Source organism: Numenius arquata, chromosome 10 (genome assembly GCF_964106895.1).
Source record: "Numenius arquata chromosome 10, bNumArq3.hap1.1, whole genome shotgun sequence".
Taxonomy (NCBI): Eukaryota; Metazoa; Chordata; class Aves; order Charadriiformes; family Scolopacidae; genus Numenius; species Numenius arquata.
Window position 1 is genome coordinate 30,540,846 of NC_133585.1, and position 22,604 is coordinate 30,563,449.

Below are 22,604 nucleotides of genomic sequence, written 5' to 3' on the forward strand. Positions count from 1 at the left end.
TATTTCCATAAGGCCTTATTCATAGAAGGGAGGTGTTGAATAATGATCATAGTCCCAAGATATAATTTACTTCTTGAATCCTGGCACAGTTGTCATATTCTTTTCCTGCTCTCTAGCAGATTTCCTCATGACTCCTCTTCTCTGTTGCCTTTCACTATCCAGTTGCTAAGACAACCAGTATGGTGCCAATACCTAATACCAGTGTAAGCTCCCAACATAAGAAGATCATGGACCTGTTGGATCAAGTCCAGAGGAGGGCCACAAAGATGATCAAAGGGCTGGAGTACCTCTCCTATGAAGACAGGCTGAGAGAGTGGGGTTTTTCAGTCTGGAGAAGGCTCAGGGGAAACCTTATAACGGCCTTCCAGTACCTGAAGGGGCCTACAGGAAAGATGGGGAGGGGCTCTTTAGCAGTAAGTGTAGTGACAGGACGAGGGGTAATGATTTTAAACTGAAAGAGGGGAGATTTAGATTAGATATCGGGAAGAAATTCTTTCCTGTGAGGGTGGTGAGACACTGGAACAGGTTGCCCAGGGAAGTTGTGGATGCCCCATCCCTGGAGGTGTTCAAGGCCAGGCTGGATGGGGCTTTGAGCAACCTGGTCTAGTGGGAGGTGTCCCTGCCCATGGCAGGGGGGTTGGAACTTGATGATCTTTAAGGTCCCTTCCAACCTAAACCATTCTATGATTCCACGCTAAGCCCAACATCCCTATATGTCTGTTATGCAAATAGAACTGCTAATTCTCAATATTGATCTAAAGATGACTGTAAATTCTTATAACCTATAAAGTCCACTAAAATGAAATTCTAAGAACTTAAGCCTCAGCCCTGCAACCTGAACTACTATATGGTGGTGTCCCTCAAGGGTCTGTGCTGGGACTGGTACTGTTTAACATTTTTATCAACGACATAGAGAGAGGGATTGAGAGTACCATCAGCAAGTTTGCAGATGACACCAAGCTGTGTGGTGGTGTTGATACACCGGAGGGACGGGATGTCATTCAGAGGGACCTGGACAGCCTGGAGAGGTGGGCCCAGATGAACCTCATGAGGTTCAACAAAAGCAAGTGCAGGGTCCTGCACCTGGGCCGAAACAATCCTCACTATCAATACAGCCTGGGGGATGAGATATCAGAAAGCAGCCCTGAGGAAAGGGACTTGGGGGTGCTGGTGGACAGGAAGCTGGACATGAGCAGGCAATGTGCACTTGCAGCCCAGAAGGCCAATCACATCCTGGGCTGCATCAAAAGAAGTGTTGCCAGCAGATCCAGAGAGGTGATTCTGCCACTTTACTCTGCTCTGGTGAGACCTCACCTGGAGTGCTGTGTGCAGGTCTGGAGCCCTCAATATAGAAAGGACATGGACCTGATGGAGCGGGTCCAGAGGAGGGCCACTAAAATGATCAGGGGGTTGGAGCACCTCTGCTACGAGGACAGACTGAGGGAGCTGGGGTTGTTCAGCCTGGAGAAGAGGAGGCTCCGGGGAGACCTCATAGCGGCCTTCCAGTACCTGAGGGGGGCCTACAGGAAGGCTGGGGAGAGTCTGTTTACAAAGGCCTGCAGTGACAGGACGAGGGGCAATGGTTTTAAGTTGGAGAAGGGGAGATTTAGATTGGATATTAGGAAAAAGTTCTTTACTCTGAGGGTGGTGGAACACTGGAACAGGTTGCCCAGGGAGGTGGTTGAGGCCCCTTCCCTTGAGATATTCAAGGTGAAGCTCGATGAGGCCCTGGGCAACCTGGTCTAGTTGGGGGTGTCCCTGCTGACTGTGGGTAGGTCGGATTAGATGACCTTTGGAGGTCCCTTCTGGCCTGGACCAATCTATGAATCTATATTTGTGCAGGGAGTCTGCAGTATACTCTGCAAGGGACTTACTCTTATAGAGGACCATCGAAACTAACAGCACGTGCCCTGGACTGACTGCGGGTGTAGCGTCCTTTTGGCTTCCTGATTAAATGAAAGTCCTCGCGGTGTCTGTTTTGCTTTTGCTATTTGATTAGAAAGCCTCAGATGAAACATTTGGCTGGCTTGAACTCACAGTTGGGGACAGAGAAGGTTTTAACACAGCCTGCTCGCAAGCAGGCTACCTTCATGAAAATACCAACCTGCGTTTTTTTTTTTTCTTTCAAGCCCAAGTGTAGCTCTTTTACAGATTTGGGTCTTGTGATTTGTGTGTGGCTGGCCAGCAAGGAAGGTTATGAGTTTCTCTGTGAGTTGACACAAGCGTTTGTACTAGTTTGCCATCCAGCGACATTCTCATACGTGCATCAGGAGGGTGAAACCCAGGCATTAAAAAAAATGCAAGGAGGACTCTCTGCAGGGAGGATGCTCACTTTACCTATTCAGACCTGTGTAAGGTAGCAGACCAATTGCTGCAGTCAGCTTGAACTCTGAATAAGCTGAATGTCAAATTACAGATCCTTTCTTACACATAAAATATTTTCTTGACATTTTCCTGTGGCCTGGTCCTTGCCTGGGCTTCATATTTTAGGAAAGAAAAGTACATTATCCTGAACTTTCTAGGAAATTTGAGATATACTCCTGCTTGTTTATGGCACTGGATTTTATTTATAACTTAAACGCTGTTGGTCAAATGAATATTTTATATGTATTTTGCTTAAATGACAGTTGTTAATCTTCCTGGCAATCAAGCCCTAGGAAAAGAGGAGGCGCCTCAATCAGCACTAATATTCAGCAGCAATCTAAAGGGTTCTTTCAACATTTAAATAAATGAAGATATATCAGGGCAGTATAGAGGCAACAGAGTAATGAATCAGGCCCCTGGGATTTTCTTGTTCCTGCCAAGTATAGGTATACACAGAAGTAATAAAGTGAAAAATAAGTATTTGGATCTCAAGTGATACTTTGCACAAGTGCAAGTGGTTTCTTTGTGACTTAGAAAAGAATGTCTCGGTTCTGAAATATGGTGAAATACAGAACTGGGAAAACATTTTAACCTTTAAGATCTTTTTTTGGTGAAAAATTCACATTAAATGATGTTTTGAGTTTATGTTGACTTAGTAAAATTGTTCATTTGAGGGTGGGGCCCTCTCTTTGCCAAATAAAAATTCCAGAAAAAGCTTTAATTTTTTTTTCTGGAATTTTTATTTTGTTAAAAATATCTAAAAAATTATATTGGAATCCAGATTACTTGGAATTTTCTCCCTTTTCTATTAAACCAAAGCTACTTTTGGTTTAATCAGGAAAAATTTTTCAGATATATTTTTTGGCCTTGCCAAAAGTCATTTATACAGAATCTATATAAAAGAGTTGGGATAAATCAGTGGGGTTTGCTGCCAAAAAGCTTGTACCCCGCCAGATTTACAGTGCTAGGTCATACAAACTAGCTCCTGGACTCTGGTGGGAGATAGCAACTTCTGTTTTTATGCATCCCACGATGTGTGATACGGTGATGGTACAGAAAAAAACGGTGCTCTTGAGAGAGTTTTAAGTATGGGAGGACTGTGATGAGGACTTAATTCATTAACTCCATATGATGGCAAAAAAGAGAAGATGAGTGGGCAGGATTGTTTCACTATGTTTGCCTTTCCCTGACCCAGAGGGGGAAAGGGACTTTTTATCTTGTGAAATGACTCACATTTTCTGTTCTTTAGATAAATATGTTTTGGGTGATTTTTTTTTTTTTTTTTTTAATATCTAAACTACTTTATTGATTCTGCTTTGCCAGGCTAATTGTTTAAATAAGCTAGAATAACTGGTGCTCAAATGGTAAGACCTACTGTCCTCCTGTCAGTCAGTGCTGTACTAAAGGCCAGAAGGTGCCCTCCCTAAGCCAGAAAGAGATGCAAGCTGAGCAGGCAGGACATAAAAACCCTTCTCACTTATCTTTTTATGTGTTGGTGAGGAGCAGACCTGGGCTCTGTTTTCAAGAAGTAAAAGATCTCTGTTTCTTCACCAATTTCCAACAAATTTGGACATGTTACTTCCACTCTGGCCCTCCTGCATCTCTGGTGGTACGGCAATAAGGGAGAAGAAAGAGTGGAAAAAAGAGGAGCAGGGGTAAATAAGGTAGGGAGTGACAAACTTATGTGGGGCCTCAATGGGGGTGAGAAAGCTTAATATGGTTATTAATTTTTATTATTTTCTGAAAATGCAAATCTCTACTCAAACCGGCACTGATACAGAAATCTGGAGTGACAAGGGTTGGGCAATTAATTTCTTCTATCCAAGGCAGGGTCCTGCCAGCCCATCATCTACCAACAGCTAACGATTCTGGGCAAACAAAGCTGTAATTTGGTGTGGAGGGAGCCAGGCAGAGACTGGAGAGACGGATGGGCTGCGCAGTGGGTCAGACAGAGGGGCTCAGCTTGAGCGTTTCATGCGGCGTCTGGAAGGGGAATGTGAGAAGTAGGAAGGCAGCAGCTGGAGGAGGTTATCGGGGTGTATTTCCTTTAATGCATCAGGATCTATTGTGTGTGTGGCCTCTCTGCTGGCAAAGGGTTTTTTGGCAATCTCAGCGACATGAGTATTTCTTTCTGACTTTTCTTTTTCCCCTTGCAGCGCTGGTGATGGTCCTGAATAGCACGAGTGTCAGCTGGAGTGCCCGCATTCAGATTTTCCTTACCTTTTGCAAGCTTGTAGCAATTCTGATAATTATAGTCCCCGGAGTTATCCAGCTAATTAAAGGTATGAAATGAAAAGTAAATGCTTTTAAAGTGCTTTTATCTTTACCCTCCCAAGTCTTTCCCCACCTGCCTCCACCAAATAGTGCTTATAGCAGCAAAATCTCTTAATTAGTCTGTGCTTGTTTAACTGAAGCTCTGTACTGTCATGTAATTGATTAGGAGTGGAACTACACTGGGATGAACTGGTATTTCCTTCAGCATGCCAATGAGTCTGTTCAGATCAGACTCGATTTTCAAATGACCGTCAGGATTGCTCTTCTCTGTAATTTGCCTTTGGCGTGAACTTTGTGAAAGGGACATGATGGTTTTTACTGACAGATGGGCACACCTCTCCCCAGAGCACGTGAAAGGCTCCTTTAATTGGGCTAGTGCCTAGTCCTCTTCAATACTGGGTATGTGGTGGTGGGGGTGGGGCTCAGAACTGGGGAATATATGAAAGAAACTCTATCATGGGTGCTGTTCTACCCCTTTGGTGATGTAAATTGCGAAGTTAAAGGTGCTGTACTGGCCAGAGAACCTGTAGTTAGCTGTTGCTTTCATGGGCTTCCTGCCTGCAAGTACTGGATGCTCATGCTGCCTGCGTGCTTTACTTCTTCCAAGTGAAAGACTAAAGCATACAGCTAAAGGCAGTAGGTGGCGGGGGGAACCCAAGCGCAGGAAAGGAAAGCAGAAGAGTTTGGAGGGCCAGAATTACTCTACGGACTTGATCAATGTTGCTGCATAAGCAAGGTGTGTGAAAACACACCTTTGTTCTCTCCAGCATGGATATGGCTGCACAAGCCTCTCCTTGGCTCTCTGGAAGTCGTTTGGGTAAAGCCATGCTGGCAGAGAAACTCTTTTTACTGACATATGCTCAGCCACCTTAAGAGGCTTTTCCATTACAGCCCTATCAGCAGCGGGGGGTGAGATGGTGACAAGCCCCAGCTCTCTCTCGTTACAGTAACGCTAGACAATAACTACCAAAAGCACAAGGAGCCATTCAGCGCAGAGGGTCAAAACGGGGAGCACTTTATAATGAATTGGTGGCAGATTTGATCTAACAGAAATTATTACAGTCGTCGGCTCTGTCCCTGGGGATGCTCTTTTATGATGCTTCACAAGGCCTCCCATCTGAGTCAACAGCACCACGCTAGGCTCTGCAGTGAGGTCAGTTTCTGAGGGACAAGCTGTGGTTAGCAATAGACTCTGAAATAAAAGTTTTCCTGTGTAGCGCTCTGCTGATTCATTCTTTCTGTTTTCATGTTTTTCACTTCCTTCCTGGCAGTTGGAGTGCCTCTTCCCTCACCTCCTGTCATGTGCAAAATTTCTCTCTGTTCCCATTCACCCCATTTTTGCTAGACCTTTGGAGCAGGCCAGACCCAGGTTTGGATGGGGTTTGCTGCCCCTGAGTAGCTCAGATAGTATCCCTGATTCCCCATTGTGACCTTCCTTTGGCCACAGCTCTTCCCTTACCCAAAAAGCCTCCATTTCAGTGGGAATTTTGGCTGCGGGCTCAGTAAAAACCGAGTAAAGGATAGGGGATTTGAACCATTGCTAATATAAGCCTGAATTAATTCTGCTTCTTCCTGCTCCTTTTTGGTGGAGGATCATTGCTTCTCTGGAAATCTGGGATATCGGAGGGACGTCTTACAAACCATAGAGCACCTTGTAAATGAATAAGAGCATAACACGACTCTTACGTGTTTGCATTTATAGATGGGTAATTCTTACTTAGTGTAACATTAATACAGTACTGACTGTAATGTGGTGGGGAGATACTGAATTTTTTCAGTGGCAGAAATGTTTAAGGTACTGGGTTTGTTTACCTTAAAGATGTTGCTTGTGAGTGAAATGTTAGCAGTGTTCCTTCTGATTAAAATGTTAAACAAGTGAAATTTTCCACAGCAAAAACTACTGAGCTCATTCTGCTCTTTCATGTTGATGTAAGTCACTGCTGGAGATGACAGCACGGTGAGTCTCATCAAGCCCAGAATGCTTTGAAAAAAACTAATAGGTCAAATTCTGCTATTGCATGACTAGGGACGCCACACAACTGTTTACAATTGCTGGCAGAGTAGGGCTGCCAGGGTTGGGTCAGAAATTAAGGTCAAGGGCAGAACTTGAAGTCAGTGAACTGCTGGGTGATTAAATGTTCCATGGTGTGATATATTTATTTGTTTTAAAGTGGTAGGTGACCAAAGAGCTTGTTTTTCAATATTGGTTTTGTTGATGTTGCAGGAGAGACACAGCACTTTAAAAATGCCTTTGCGGGGAATGATGCCAGTGTTATGGGATTACCACTTGCTTTCTATTCAGGAATGTATGCCTATTCAGGATGGTAAGTTGACACCTATAAGTATTTGTTCTGAAAACAAACACTAATATGCTCTAACAAAAATTTATATGAAGAAATGAGTAGCACATTCTACATCTTTCGCCAAACTGCATCATGTAATAAGGGTAGATCTCACCACTATTCCTTGTGCTCAGCAGTTACTCTGCAAACATCTCTACAAAAGAAAGGTTTTTTTTCTTCCCCAGTGTACAATGCACTGAACACTGAAAAAAATCAGACTTTTATCTCTGTTCTTAAGTCTAGAAATAAAGGCAACAAGAAAGGAATGTTCGTAATTTTTCATTAGATATTTTGATAAAAGGATAAAAGGGATAACAAAGCTTTATTTTTTGTTGAACAAGCCAGTAATTACATGAAAAACAAATCTAGGAACTGTTACAAGGTTGTGTGGACCTCAGCCTTTGCTTTGTGAAAAGCAAACCACAGTAATATCAGTGTAGACCACAAAACATGGTAAAAAAACTAGATTCTTATGCCTCTTGCTTTGAGACAACTGGACCTCACTTAACATGAAGTGCAACTGGCTTCCATAGAAGTCAAGTGCTATTGACTGTGAGCAAAGGCATGAGAATCTGCCTTCAAGTATCCTCCTCAGAACTTTCTTTCAATTTCTTTCTCTTGCCCCCACCAAAGTACACAGCAGCTGGTTTGAAAGGTGTCGCCGCTCTTCGAATCTGCCTTACGATTTATTCATGCTTAGCGAGGGCTCCACATAGCACAGTGCCAAGGCGCTTTTGCAGTGGCAGTGTGGGGCTGGGGGGGAAGACTACAATGCACAGAGAGGGCTTATTTTGCAATAGCTTTATCTGCAGGTCTTCCCTTTCCTTTCCATAGCCTCACAGGCAGCCAAGTTCTTTACCTTGCACAAAAGGCGAGGGCTGAGAGATAAGGGCTTTATTTATTTAATTCGGGGGGGACAATGGGTTCTCTGCCTGTCTGTAACTCCCTGGTTGCAGGAGCATTATAAACACGCACACTGAAGTACTGAACAGAACTTTTCTATTAAAGGAGGGGGGGCGGGGAACCCCAGAGAGTCTAAAGCCTTTATCTGTGATAGATACATAAGAAAAAAGCCTGGCATTTTGAAGCCTCAAAGAAATTGAACCCGTTATGCAGACAGTCTCTACCTCCTTCCCTCTCTCATATAACTGCCTCTGTCTCTCATATCCGTACATGTGATGGTTTCTTACTTCTAAAATATTAATCTAACGGTATGTTTTGGTATGAAGGCAATTTTAAAAGCTATTTAATATTATTCATCACCAAGGTACAGTTTGTTTACTGTAATATGCTACGTCAAAAGTACTGTTATTCTGTTGCTTCTTTCCTATTTCTTTCCATTTTCCACCTAATGTTCCAAACCCCTACGATAAAAATCATCTGTTTTTCCTTTACACCTTCTGACTTTTATTTCAAGGTCCTTATTTGCCACTTATAAAAGAAATTAGCAGGAAAAAGATCTAATTTGGCTAGTGGTTCTTCCCAGCTGCCTATTTGTCTTTGTCACCAGCTCAAATTGATTGCCTCAGAGCACTGAAGAGCAGACCATTAAGTGGAGTGTCAATACCCTTGCACTATCAGTTTCGTGGGGCTAAATCAATCCAAAAAGGTGAATGTGAAGGAGTGCTGCAAGTGTTGGTGTTGTGTCCAGGGACACAGGCAGAATTTTATGCATAGCCGATGAGGCTATTAACTTCTAATGATACAGCTTTAAAGAACAAAGCAAAGGTACTATCTCTTATATGTGTGGGTTCATCCTGCGAAGAGCAAGTGTAGACTATTGGGTATATAAAATGCTGGATGAAAAAAGTCGAGTAGAGAAACGAATGCAAAGAAGCATGCCTTTGCATCAATAAAAGGACTGATGCAGGGCTGTGAAATTACTTCTGTCTAGAAGCAGGACTAAGACCAGAAAGAAGTAGCTGAACGTCTTACTTGGCAGAAGCAATCTCTCCGTTGAACTATCCCAGTCTCTTCTTTTGTGCTCTGTGCACTAGCAAGTTTAGAAACAAGTACTGAGGTTGTTGTATAAGATGGCAAATCTAGTTTTACAGAATTTCATGCTCGGTCACAAAATCACATTTTTTAAGACCGTGAGCCAGCGCTAACCCGTTGTGCTAACCCATATCTGGCCCAAGGCTTGTGACAGAGAGAAGCTGCCAGACTTTCTGCCAGATCAAGTACCATTTGTTTATTCACTGTAGCACTGTTGGGTCAGATATCATTTGTCTTCCTGTATAGAAGTAGAAAGCCAGCATAAGCACTGTATTGGCTGCTCTGTTTAATTAGCCAGGATGTGACTTTGTGCCCGTATCTGAGCCAGGCACATCTGTGTGATCCAGCGACGCACAGACCTAGTGCTAATAAATGCAGAACAGAGGGTTCAGTGACCTTGAGGCTTACAGTTGCTTTATATGCAGGGCTGTGCCCGGCGAGTAGTTCCTATGAATTCCCATACGTAGCCGTCTCTTGCACACTGCTGGAATATGACGGGGGTGCAACCTGCACTGGAGGTTGTGCAAGAGCATGCAGGATTAGCAGCCTGGGTTTGCGATCATATACAACATGCTAGTGTCAAAATCCTGGGTTTAGGAAGGGGTTTTTTGAGGCTTCATTTATTTTTATTGTATAGAAGTCCTTGCTGAGTACCCTGATGAGAATTTTTGCCAATATAACCTGAAATTGTAAAAGGCTACAATATGAGGCTTGAGGGTGCTTGTACATTTGTGTATAGGATTAGGGTAAGCCATAATTTGAATAGTGCACTGGGGGGAAAAAAAAATAATTTAATTCCACACAGACATTACATGGCTTTTGTCTTTTTTCTGCTTTGCTGTCTTTTCTGAGTATTCTCTTCCTAAGTGTGGGGATGAGGGAAGGTTAAATCTCACACTCCTTAATCCAAACATGAGTCTGCAAAGTCTACTATAATTAACAGCAGCACTTAACTAAAATCACTTTCCTGATTCTTTGGGAAAGAAATACAGAATCAAAATCTACCAAGCCCTTATAATACATTTTATAACTCTTTTCTAGGTTTTACCTCAATTTTGTTACTGAAGAAGTGGAAAACCCTGAAAAGTATGTGCCTGTTATTTTTCTTGACTTTCGAAAAATTGTCATAAAATTTAAAATGCTATGAAAGTTGTGATCGTCAGAAATTCTGCATGCTGGTGAAGTTGCTGGCTTTCCAGCAGATCTGGTATCTATTTGAATTGCAACTGCTTGAAGATTTGCTATTTTTGGCCTGTCGTGACCTTGTTATGTATTCTGCTTTTATGTGCACAGAAAGTAGAAAACTAAGTAGATCTCCAGGGCTCCGACTCTCCCCCTCAGGATACAAGTAACTATCAGTGGCTCTTTTCAGTGGAAGTTACTGGTATCCTGTCAGGGAAATCTTGCCCAAGAAACTTATCTGCTGCAATATTTGGCAGTTTTGCTATGTTTAAATATTAATCAAACACTTAGTTCTACTTGTTTTAGATGTCTTGGAGTTGCGGGATCTTGAATACACATAGCACAGCATCCGATCCAATTAAGCCGAACGGGGGATATTGGTGGGAGTCTGTTTCAAACCAGAGACGAATACTCTCACAGTGCCTGTCTGTAAAATATGGAAAGAAAAGCTGTCCTGTTAGGGAGAGTTTGATTTGGCAGATCTATTTTGGTTGATATGTTTTGGTACATGCAGCCAGTAACAAAACAATATTAAACTTTTCTAAAAATTAAAGAAAATATGCCTTGTCAGATGAAATTGTGTTCTTTGGGAAAATCAACAATTTTCTTGATTAAAAATCAATGGGTAGATACCATTTTCTTAGGTTTTTAAAATAAGATACCTGGCTAGGTACCAAATAACTTACTGTTTAAAAAGACCCCCACTGTACTCTCAGGGAATATGAAGCTACATATCTGAGACACGTAGAGGAAGGAAAAAATCCCCAAAAAGTCATTGATGGGGAGCACGCAGAAGGTTTTTAGTTGGTTTCTTCAAATTCTGAACCAAGCCTGGTACTGTTCGGTATTTTCTTGAGAAACCTGAAAATAATTGTAAAGAAATTTATGATAAAACATGAGGATGGCAGAAAGACTGGCAGATTTCCATTGTTTCAGTGTCTTGGATGGGTCTTGGAAGTTAACAGGCTCTTGAATGCGACCAGGATATGTATACCGAGGAATGTATGGCTGGAAGCTGAAAACAGACAAATGCAGGTAGAAAATCCAGCATTAATATTTAACAAGGTGGTTGACTAGTTGTTAGCACAAGTACAATTGGGGTTTTTGTTGGTTTTGTTGGTAGTCTTCAGTTTGGACAGAACACCTTTTTAGAAGCCATGCTTTAGTAAAATGCAAGTCATTTGGCTTGGTGGAGAGCAGCTGGCTAATGATTCCCAGGCCTTGGACACACAGGAACTCAGGCTAGATAATCTAGTAGCAAGTCTGGGTTTAACTATCAAGGATCTGTGTGTTTTATGAAGTCAGGGAGAGCAGATTTATTTTTTTTTAAAAAAAAGCCACACTTTTTTTTTTACTTTTGAAAAATCATTCTATGGCAGACTGACTTGAAAAGAAATGTGAATCTAAATAAAGGAGTGGAGTGATTGGTCCAAGACTTCTACTGCTTCAGGAAGTTCTGGGGATGGGTTAGGAGCCAGAGTCTTGGTGATGTGATCAAAAGCATTTTCTAGAAGCAGTATAATTTGTAAATTATCATGTGGTTACCATCAATATTGTGATGCTTTTCAACATACACATGCCTACCACCCTTTGGGACTTTTCATACACTTCTCTTTCTCTTAACTGTATCGTGATTAACTGAAATTATTGGTAATTTTCATTACAGCTATTTTGGTTTATGTTGACTCTTTTTTTCTTGTGGTCTTAGTCAGAGGAGTGCATATTTTTGAACATGTTGCCCTCTGCTGCGTAGGACAGAAAGTCATAGCTCCTTCTATTTTTTTTTTTTTAAAAAACCCATTGAAGCATGTTGTATCCCAGCTAAGAAAAGTGGCGTGGGTTAGATTTTGGAGTTTTCTTCATTGCAGCTGGAATGCGAGGGAGGGAGACACTGTCTTTTCTGCCCCCATCTTGGGAGAGCTGTTCTGTTCTCCAGGTCTCCCTTGGAGAGCTGCTGAGGTTAAATGTGCTACTAGTGGGGATGCAGGACCAGGGGGTGCAAGCCACGTGGCCTTGCTGGTTCAGTGTATTTTGGGACAACTCTGGAAAAAGCAGCTCGATGTTACATGTGAAAAGCTGTCACAAGGCTGTTAAAGCTTCCCTTCATCACGCTTCTTCTTGGGGTTTGCACTTTGAGAGGACAAGAAGGGAAGATGCCTGGTGTTTAGAGCAGGGTGCCTGGGATCACAGTCTCCACGTAGAGGTACAAATATACAGTAGAAGAGACTGGGATTATAAACATTGCTAAAGAAGTGGCAGGTGATGGCAGGGCAAGTGGCTTGCTATGGGTTGTGCTGACAGGAGACCTCTGTGCCACCTGTAAATGGGGATGCTGGACTCCGTTAACCTGAAACAAGCAACTAAATGAAACAGTTGGAATGTATTTTTTTGTTTTTATCCAGTTGCCACCTGTGAATGGTTCTGTTGGGAAGATGTGGTGCTGAGTGGGGCCCTGCTCCACCACTGTTCCCAAAGATACAGGGCAAGGGAATAATAGTGTGGACCAATCCCAGGGGCAACTTGTCTGCTCCTACCAAAGAGTACAGGCGTTAGGTGAGCCACTAACTATCCTGCTGTTGTAGGCGTTTATTAGAACTCACCTGCTATTTTATTTTATTTTACTTTTTTTTTTTTTTTTTTTTTTTTTCCTAAAACGCTCTCTTTTCTTTCATTCTTCTTGTAGGCCTTATGTTAAAGGTTGCATATAGTGCTGCAGAGGTATCATGTAGCTGTTTTTAAAAGGGAAGCGGGAAGTATCGGCTTGAAACACTTAGAGTCTGTAATAGCTCCAGGTGTGCAATTTGTAATGTTTGCCAGTGGTTAGGGACGCAAATTACTTAGAGCAACAGAGGTGAGCACGCCGATGCCTCCTGCACCACGTGTGCCAAGGTAAATGTTTGTCTGAGAATCAGTCACAGTTGCGTGTTTCCAGGTGTGCGGCAGCTTTTACAGCAACTGGCAGCCGGTGCCAGGATGAATGATCGGCACCGTCCCCGCGTTAACCAGCCTGCTCTGTTTGCTGCGGTGTGCACTGCACCAGGGGAGCTTGCTGGAGTACAGCAAGTGCCATTGGAAACGTCGGGGGGAGGCAGGGGAAGGGAGGGATGCTTGTGACCTTGCCCAGCTTGAAAGCCACCTTTGTGCTCCAGCGCGGCCATTTGTACAGGCAGAAAGGGCTCCTGGTGGCTGTGGGAGCCTGTGAAGGGGCAGCAGTCTGCCCAGGTGCAATAAATTGCAGATTTAGGTCTATAAATAGGGTGAATACTATGGGCCTGAGGCACTGAGATACCTAGGTGATATGAAATCCTAGATAGAGAGAGCTGACCCAGCGACGGTGGAAATGAGCCAAATGGAGAGGAAGTGCCCTTTAAATTGTAGAAGGCAGAATGGAAAAAGGAAAAAAACAAAAAAAAACAAAAAAACCCCAGCCTGAAAGTGAATGCCGTTACTTTTTGAACAGATTTTTGGAAGCAGTGCTGAATTCTCACTTTGGAAATGTCACAGTCTTTTCTTTTGTATAAGAGAAAGGACATTATTATAACCCCAGTTATCATGACATGTAAAAGTAGCTGTTTCTGTCTCCTGATAAACCCACTTTTGATGTCTCATTTTTAAGCCTGCACTCATTTCTTTATTCCTCTTTGTTAAAGTGCTTCCCTCATACAGCACTAGTGGGACCTGAAGCAACATAAAGTTGATGTTTATTTTACAAGGAGCTATGGCTGCAGCTTTCAGCTTCTTTAATGTACAATATTTTTAAAAGAACCTGAAATAATTTTATTACCAAGAATATGTGGAACAACGTGGAAGTGTAACAATAAATTTCTTTTACTTTTGAAAATTATCCTTCTCATATGTGTGCTGGGTCAGTAGCGATTGCTGTTTGAAATGAAATATCTGAATAATCCTTGAAGCAGAGCTTCACCAAAATAACCTCATGCAGCCACGTCACATACAGCTTTGATCTTTTTGATTTTCTTACATTATAAGGATCAGCCCTACTCAAACTGAGGTCTTATTGTATTGTCTAAATAATAAGTGAATGAAGGAACAGCCGGGTCTCTGAGAGAGAATTTGTCACCTGAAAATTGACAGGAGCCGTGTTGCCTGGAGCAGTAAATTTAGAGGACTGGAAATCAAGCATGTTGAACTTTCAAACTCATTTCTTATACATAGTCTTTGAGCTCATCTGTATTCTTGAGCATCCACCCTGTACTCTCAAGAAAACAGGCCAAGCTTTTTCAATCAAGACCCTAAAAGCAGCTTGTGCCCGAATGGCACTTCCCTCCTCCCTTCCCAGGCAGAGCAGAGTCCAGGATCAACGCTCTGGTTTGTCAGGAATTTTGACAGACTCCGGATGAGAAAATAACATAGGAGTGGTTCTACATTAAGCAACGTCTTCAGACCCCCGTCAAAGTCAGGGCCAGATTGTCTCAGATGCTGGCCAAAGAGAATCCTGCTTTAAAAAAATTCATCTTCCAATCCTCAGTATGAGCAGATGATAAGCCCAAACACTTTGTGTTGTAAAGATTGGGCTCTTTTTGGAAGAGAAAGAAAATATTATTTCACTTTAAGGAAAGGGAAACTAAGACTTGAACTCCTTAATGATTTCAAGGAAGTCTGTGATCAAGTGGGCAACTAGAGGTAGTGATTCACAGTCCTCCTTTAACTCAAAATCATACTATTCCTTTGGCAGTGTAAGTTTTTGTTAGTTTTGTTGAACTTAGGAAATATTTTTCCTTTAGGTGTCTTCAATTTCAGTTGTATAAAATGATAGATAGGAGATTTTTAAAGGACATGGATTCTGAAAATATTTTACAGCAAAAGGTTAGATTCCTTTGCAGTTGCAGTTAAGTATAGCTGCTATTTGACATAATCCTTTTTTTCTTTTTTCTTTTTTTTTTTTTTCTTCCCTTATTGGGCCACTTCATTTGCAAATATTCTGTTTCTGTTGTAAAATAACTTTGGTCCAGCCCAGGCAATCTATCATTGTTTAAAAAGTTACACAGTGCAAAGAACATATTATTGAGATGTATAGTGTTTATAAGCCTGGTCTCAGATTGATAAATCACGTCTTGTGCTGTTGAAAAGCCAAGAAATGAATTGCTTTGCTATGACCTTGGGGTCTGAGATTAGTCAGTTTGTCTATTAGATTTTTCCAGCGTTCTTCTCACTTCATTTATTCCTTCTTTTCTAAGGAACTGAGAGCAGTAGATGTATAGCAGGTCACCAAGGCTTGATGTCATCAGACATTTTGTAAAATTGGGGTACCAAAATGTTTGATATAATCTGATTTTATATTGGGTTTAAATAATATGAGTGTCATGTCTAATTAATCTAATATGTACCACCCATTTGTATTAATTAAAGTTTAAAGTCACACTTTGCATCTATGAGGACTGAGTGAGAGAAATGTGGTGTTAGAGTTTTTTTTCAGGGTGTCTAAGCATCATAGAGATGCAGATGGATGGTAGGGGAATGGTGGCCAAGACACTAAAACTTCCAGCTCCTGAGTTGTTTGTAGCCATCTGATTTTTGGTGCTTAATATTAGCATGTACACCCCTTCCAAAATCAATCAGAAACTTGAATTGCACTGTTGCTCATGCCAATCTAGACTCTGACTAGTTATTCTTAGTAATCATAACAATGAAAAATATTTTTAATGTTAATTGAGAGGATGCAAGCCTTTGCCACTTCCGCTCCTCTGCTTCTTTGTTCGTTTTTGTTATTTTACCATTAAAGACATGCCCTACTCTGAAGAGGAGTGTTAATATTGATATTGATTATCTTAGGCACCAGAAAAGGAACAAAGCCAGAGTTTATCTCCCTGCAGCTATGCTGTCTATCATTTCAAACACATCTCATCACTGCTTTTTATTTAGGAAAGACAGATGATATAGTTGAAGCATTGAACAGGGACTCAGGAGTTCTGGCTCAGGCACGAACTTGCTGTGAAAACGGAGGGTTACTTCATCTCTTCTCCTCCAGTTTCCCTCCTTTCTCTCCTCCCCTTCTTTTCTCTATCCACTTCATGGAGTGGGAGGTATCACCTCCTGTCTTCTTTTTTTGAGTATTTATGTCCTTCCAAGGTCAGGGACAAGCCACGGGTTACGGGGAACCAAAAAAAAAAAAAAGGTTTATTTGGATGTAAAAATCTATGTGCCTACTCCTTGAACTGAAGGCTTTAGCAGATTTATTAAAGCCCAGGTGTGGCTTCTGTAGGTCCCAGTCCTGTGAAATCTCTTACGGTATCAGTGGAACAAGGAATGTAGGTCCCTATGCGAGTAGGTAGCACCTGGGGGTGTTCCCCATGGGGATGTTATCTTATTTTTAAATAAACTTTGGACAAGCCTTTCTTACAGAGCAGCTGGGCATCAATACAGTTCCTTCCTTTTAAGTCTGACACTGGATGCAGGTATCCTGCCTAGATATAGCAGAGTAGCTTCTGTACCTGGAGTTTGAACTCTGTCTTGCGTTATTCTCTTCCACTTACTCGTAAAAGATACATTTAACACCAGTTCATTTTCTTCATGTCAAGCTACAGTTCCAAATATTCAGTGCAGAAAAGTTATAGGATTGCATTGTGATATTTTATCTGAAGATAATCAAAAAAGACAAATGCTGATCTTACAAATATTTTTGCAAAACCCATTTGCTCATGTGAATTCATCAGATTACCTTAAAGGGAAAGCCGGGTCAGTTAAGTAAGCATTTGCATTTTGTCTTCAATATATAATTTGTGTCTTGGGTTATTTTTCTATTTGAATGCTTTTCTCCATCATAGAATGAGGATGCTGTAATTACCCTTCCCCCAGTTATTCTTATGTGTCAGTTTAATAGAAATCTTATTCTTTCTAAATTTTGCTGTATCTAACATCATAACAGGCTACCTAAATTCCCTCAGTTATCTGCTAAGCATCTCAGAAGAAAAGGTGTCCAAGCAGTGGTGAAGCCAAGATCACTTTCCTCAGTCTACTAGCGCCCCTTGCAAGGGATAAAATTGATAGATTCACAATCATGTCTTCTGCCAAATAAAGAAAACAAATTAATTTACTAGATCAAATACATTTAAACAAAACCAAGAATGTGTTTTGCTATTTGTAAATTGTATGAAAAAAGCATTTAGTTAAGAATTTAATTCGGTAGTATTTGTTTGAGGGGGAGAAACAGACGATTACTAGCTCATGGAAGACCTGGCTCACCAGCGTGAAACTGTTCTTCATAAAATGAAATTTACTTTTGCTCTCTCACTAACCTTATTAACTGCGTACTGCTTACATGCCTTACATCATCAACTCATTGATTATATAGTTTTTTAGAAATGACTCATAATTAATTTCTGAAATGAAGTATTTCTGTCTTGGATGCATGTTTTTTGATGGGTTCAGATTTCTGAAATCTCAGTATAGGAACTACGTTTTGCACTTCAAGAGGTTTTTTGATTAATGGATGCTGCTGCATCTCTTGCTGCAAGCCAGAAATTCTCCTATGAGTGGGATTAAAATGTTCTGAGTTACTTTGTTCTTATTTATAATCTTTTTTCACTAAAACCCCTAGTTTGGGAGCCTTTAATTGTCCTTTAGTTTCGTACAAAGAGGTTTCCCAAACTGTGTCACTTGAAGACCATGGGTACAACATCAGGCTGAGAATTGCTTGACAAAATATTATGTGGGAGGGAATGCAGGCATTAGCTGTGACATGATACGCTCCATAAATATAACTTGCTGGTAGGAAGGAGTAATTATTACTTAATTTTGCACCTGATCTCAGCTAATTTTTGCTGATAGTTTGAGGCAGCTTGAATTTAAAACCAGTTACAAAGCTGGAGCCGAGGAGGGGAAAGTATTGAAAATACTCTTTGGCCAGCTATGACCTCAGCTTAAATGTAGTATTGCAGTCAGATTTTCTTGTAATGCTTCCTAATTCCTAACGGGGATGCCAGTAGATCAATAAACAATAATAATCTTTTATAAAAAACCACCAGACTTCCTTCAGGACATACTGCTTTTGCTGCTGCGCTGTCCTGCATGTCAATGAGTGGAACTTTTAGAGTCACAAGTCAGAGGATCTTGAAGGAAAAGTCCATGTTGGAGCAGCAGATGCTGTGGCAGAGTCAGCTGAGTTCTGGCTCCAGCTTCTCCTCCCTCCCTCATCCCTCCATCCCATCCCCGGTGAGACCTGCTGTAAGAGCCCTAACCCTGACAATCTGTTGGTTCTGCTGAGGATTGATGCAGTTAAGGGAGCCACATGTGAGACATGCAAATGTTTCAGGGGCTGCAACTTGCTCGTGAGCCATACTTGGGGCCTGTCTGTGACAGGATTTGGTGTGAGAATCACTGAATCCACAAAATTTTCCCAACCAGCTGGAGTGAATGAGGGAAACTGTGTGAGCATCTTGAGCTAAAACAGGGAAAAGGTCAGGATGGAATTGAAATTGGTAACCCAAATTAAAATTCAGGTAGTTGGGTTCTTTTTTCTTTCTTTCTTTTTTTTTTTTTTTGTTTTTATCTTCAGTTACATTGAACTGGATTTTGGATTTGATAATGCAGATTATCCCTTACTGTTTTAGTGCAGACTTTTGTTTGTCCCTGAAATTTTCAAGAGTTCCAGCACACCAGCTACCGCATGTAATATCTCTTAATTAACTGAGGATGTGGATTCAGTCCTTTAGTTCTTATTTTCCCTGCTCTAAGCTGTTGAACACAAGTTCCTCCTACCACACCTGGGTATCCCTTGCCCCACAGGTGCAGGGGGGTCCTCCTCACCAGCAGTGCTGTGTCATAGGGCAGTGGAAACGGAGGGCACAATTGGAAAACACAGTGTGCCACGCAGTTTGAGACTGGAGTGATCCAGATCTGTGCAGAAAGACACTGCAAACCTGAATCCCCTGCCTTGTCTTTGACACGTGCACTTTGTGTCTGAGCGGTGCTTTGAATTCACCGGAGCGGTATATGCAGAGAGCAGAGGGGCTGGGAAGATGACTCGCTGCATGAATTCACCTGTCATCTGGAATAGGGATCACAGAGAGCACAGGCTTCAGCAGCAAGGGGAACAAAAAGGCTGCGAGTTTCGTTGAGCAATAGTGCTCTGCCTCCCCTCTGCAGACACTGGGAGGTAGCTGCTGTGGGTGCCTGCTGCTTTCCAGAGGCTGCATGTTTTCCTTACACATTTACTTAGGGGCTCACCTGATAGATATCACAATCTAATCCAGGAACGTGTACGTGACACACATTCAACATAAGTCATTATTTCTTTTTCCTTTTCCCCTTGTTCCCTTTCCCTTTTCTTCTTCTTTTTTGCGCCCTCCCCCCCCCCCCCCCCCCGCCGTGGTTTTTGGTGCTTATATCACTGCTGAGTCCTGTGGTGCAATCCCACACCATGAGAGAGAGAGATATGATCCCCGGGGGCAGTTTTCAGGCACCAGTATCTTTGTCACTGGCAGCTGCTTTCTAAACACCAATTTAGCATTTGAATTGGTGCAGCTGACTTCCAGTCTTTCTGTCTCCTACTTCCACCTTATTATCTTTCTATTTTAATGTAAAAAACCCACAAACGTTCTGTTTAGAAATTGACTGCAGTTAAGAGCTACCTGTGACAGGGTTTAAACTGATATGCTCGTCAATATGTGTAAATTAGAAAAGAGACTGATGTAATCTATAGTGTCTGTAAAGGTTTCAAAGATGTACCTTGATCATTAATTAAGACAATAAGGATGTCTCATAAAATTACAGTTGAGGAGACTAATAATTCACTATCGAATGAAGAAAGGCAAGGTCACTTGTATAATTACCTATTCTAACATCTGTATTCCTTGTATAAATGCTCCTACTCACAAAAGTCAAGCTGATGGCCATGGAAACGTCCAGGACTAGGGGATGCAGACTCCATACCTAAGCTTTGAGGGCATACTAAAAAAAAAAAGTACAGTTGTCTTTTTCTATTTGTTCTGTTTTTTTTGTTTGTTTGTTTTTGTTTTGTTTTGTTTTTTTGTAGCATGATTTATTATTTCAAACAGTCAAAGTTAACTTGTAGCACCACATATCTGGCCTGGGTGTTTAAGGAAGAGCGAGTGAAAAAACAGAAGAACAAACATGAATGCTACAGATGCAGGGTTAGATCAGTATTGCTGTGTTGGGTTTTATCTGTGGAGACGTATACTGAAATTAATAGTGCTATCACTATTCTTTTTCTCCTAATGGTCTGATACAGGATCTGACTCCAATTCCTTTTCTGTCTCAAGAATGTAGTAAAGATATTGCAAAGATATTAACACGGACATCAGGAAGGTAATCAGCTACCTGAAAAATCAAAGATATTCAACAAACATAGCTGGAGGATGGAAGGAAAAAGAGGGCGGGGGCGGGGGGGGGGAGATAAATTGCAGAGGCCATAATACCACGCTCATATATGGCAGGACAAAGGGTTAGTAGTGGTTCTATTCCTGTGCGGGCTGTCAGGAGGGAGGAGGGTAAGGCAGGATGGGAGAGCAGGCTGCCTTCGTGGTGATCTTCCCACTAAGGCAGCATTTACGGCAGTACTTCAGAAGCTATTGCTTTGATATGTTTGCTTCTGTTTATGTAGACTCTGTGGTTTAAGATAAAAGGCCCAACTTGAAATGCAAAATGACTGAATGAAATCACTCAGAATTCTGGAAACACTCAAAACTTTTTGAAGATTGTTTGTAGGTCTGAAAATGCATCGTCTGAGCAGGCCCCCACTGAAGGAGAGGTGTCCCCCGGAGGGGAGAGGTTCCTGCAGGCTGGCTGGTGGGAGGAGCGGGCAAGCAGGTCCCTGGGCTGCCATGATGCGTAGGCTTATTTTTTCTGATCCAAGAGTAGTGGAGAAAGGAGGTCTGGGCTAATGGCTTCTAGAGGGGATGAAGATATTGCAACATTTTGATTTTTAGAAGTGACTGCCTTTGTCAGTTTACTGCTGAGGATGTAAGGTGTCGTGACCGGGTGAAGTTATTGCCCGGAGCGTACACGGAAGAGGCAAACACCTACACAGAAGGGAACGCTTAAGAGGCAAAGCCTCAACCAAGTTTCTCATCCTCTGCCAAGCCTGTGGCACGTCTTTCGAGGAAGCAAAGTTCCGGGAACTCAGCTGGAGGTTCCTGTCCCTCCCTCCTTCTCCCCGGCAGTGGAGGCGTGTCCCCGGGGTGCTGAGCACCCCGCAGCCCTGCAGGAGCTGGCTGGCTGTGGAGGACAGTCTTGCAGCACCTCTGGCTCAGATTTTTCACAGAGCTTTGGTAGCTCCGAGGTGTGAGGTTGCAATGAACCTAGGTGCTGGCTTGGGCTCGGGGCTGTGGCCGCTCGGGCTGTCTGCGGTGGCTGTTTGGCTGGTGGTGTGCAGCATCAGCATCGCATCGCTACGGAGCTGCTCGCTCCTCTTGCTTCGCTTGCTGCTGTGATAACCTGCCGAGTGCGAGGTGTGTTTGCCTTCCCTTTTTTTTTTTCTTTCTTTTTTTTTTTTTTTTTTTTTTCTGTTTGTTTATGTGAATCATTGTTACTATGAATCAGCCCTGCTAAGGAAGTAAAACAAACGTTTATTCATGGTCTCCCCAGGTAGCTGGCAAAATCCTAATCTGCTTTAGCAGTGGGCTAACGAAACGTAACAACAGAACAATGTAACCTTCAAAGTTTCCACTGCCTTGCCTTTTCCTTCATTTTCTCCACCTGAAATACACGGGAGACTAATTTCAACATCTATTTCTCTTGCACTGAGGGACACAGCAGTACCTGGACAGAAGGGTGACAGTAACCTCTTCATGGGAACCCCGAGCTGCTCAGCGGAATATTCATTGCAGGAATAAAAATCTCTTGCAAGACTGATGTACTGCTAAAGGTCCAGAGCTGTAAAACATACTGTGCTTTACTGGAGAGCTCATGGCTCTCCCAGGGCTAAGCTAGAGATTCTCTTGGCAACAGTGAAGGTCCTGGGCTCTCATTAGACATTTTCATTCGTTTTCAGTGGTTCATAAGCAGGTGGCTTGACTGAATTTACTGGAAAAGAGGTGAGACAGCAGTGCATCTATGGTAGATAGAAAAGAGAGTAAACTCACCAAATCAGTTATAACTGGATGAGGGGGAAAAATACTGTCCAAGTAGGGATCAGATAAAGCTGTGTCTATACACTTACAACGTCAGCCATGGCACTGAGTCCTTCCTGCCAAACATATCAGGCCAAACCAGCAAACATTTTGTCCACGTAAGAATTACTGGCTTGAGAAGCAGTTTTTCATTTAACCATGACGTATTGCCTCTTTGTATGCCAACGCAATGCCTGAACCCCCCGATTGCACTGGCTGATAGCCGCTATCAGACTCTGCTTTGGCCTAACAGGTGGGGAAGGTGACAAAGTGTGTGCCCAGGTGGGGTGGTTCAGACCCTGCCTTTGGATATTGTCACCATGGTTCCCCTGTGGCCGCCAGGACATTTATCAGCTTG

At 42.3% G+C, this 22,604-nt stretch overlaps 1 protein-coding gene across 1 annotated transcript in view; it reads left to right on the forward strand.

Moving 5' to 3' along the window:
* The window catches only part of SLC7A11 (solute carrier family 7 member 11), a 60,353-nt gene that overhangs the window by 12,295 nt on the left and 25,454 nt on the right, over positions 1-22,604 (forward strand). Inside the window, exons 4-6 of the mRNA XM_074155235.1 lie at positions 4,521-4,646; positions 6,863-6,962; positions 10,017-10,061. Coding sequence (XP_074011336.1) covers positions 4,521-4,646; positions 6,863-6,962; positions 10,017-10,061 — 271 coding nt within the window. The remainder of the gene's footprint in view (positions 1-4,520; positions 4,647-6,862; positions 6,963-10,016; positions 10,062-22,604) is intronic.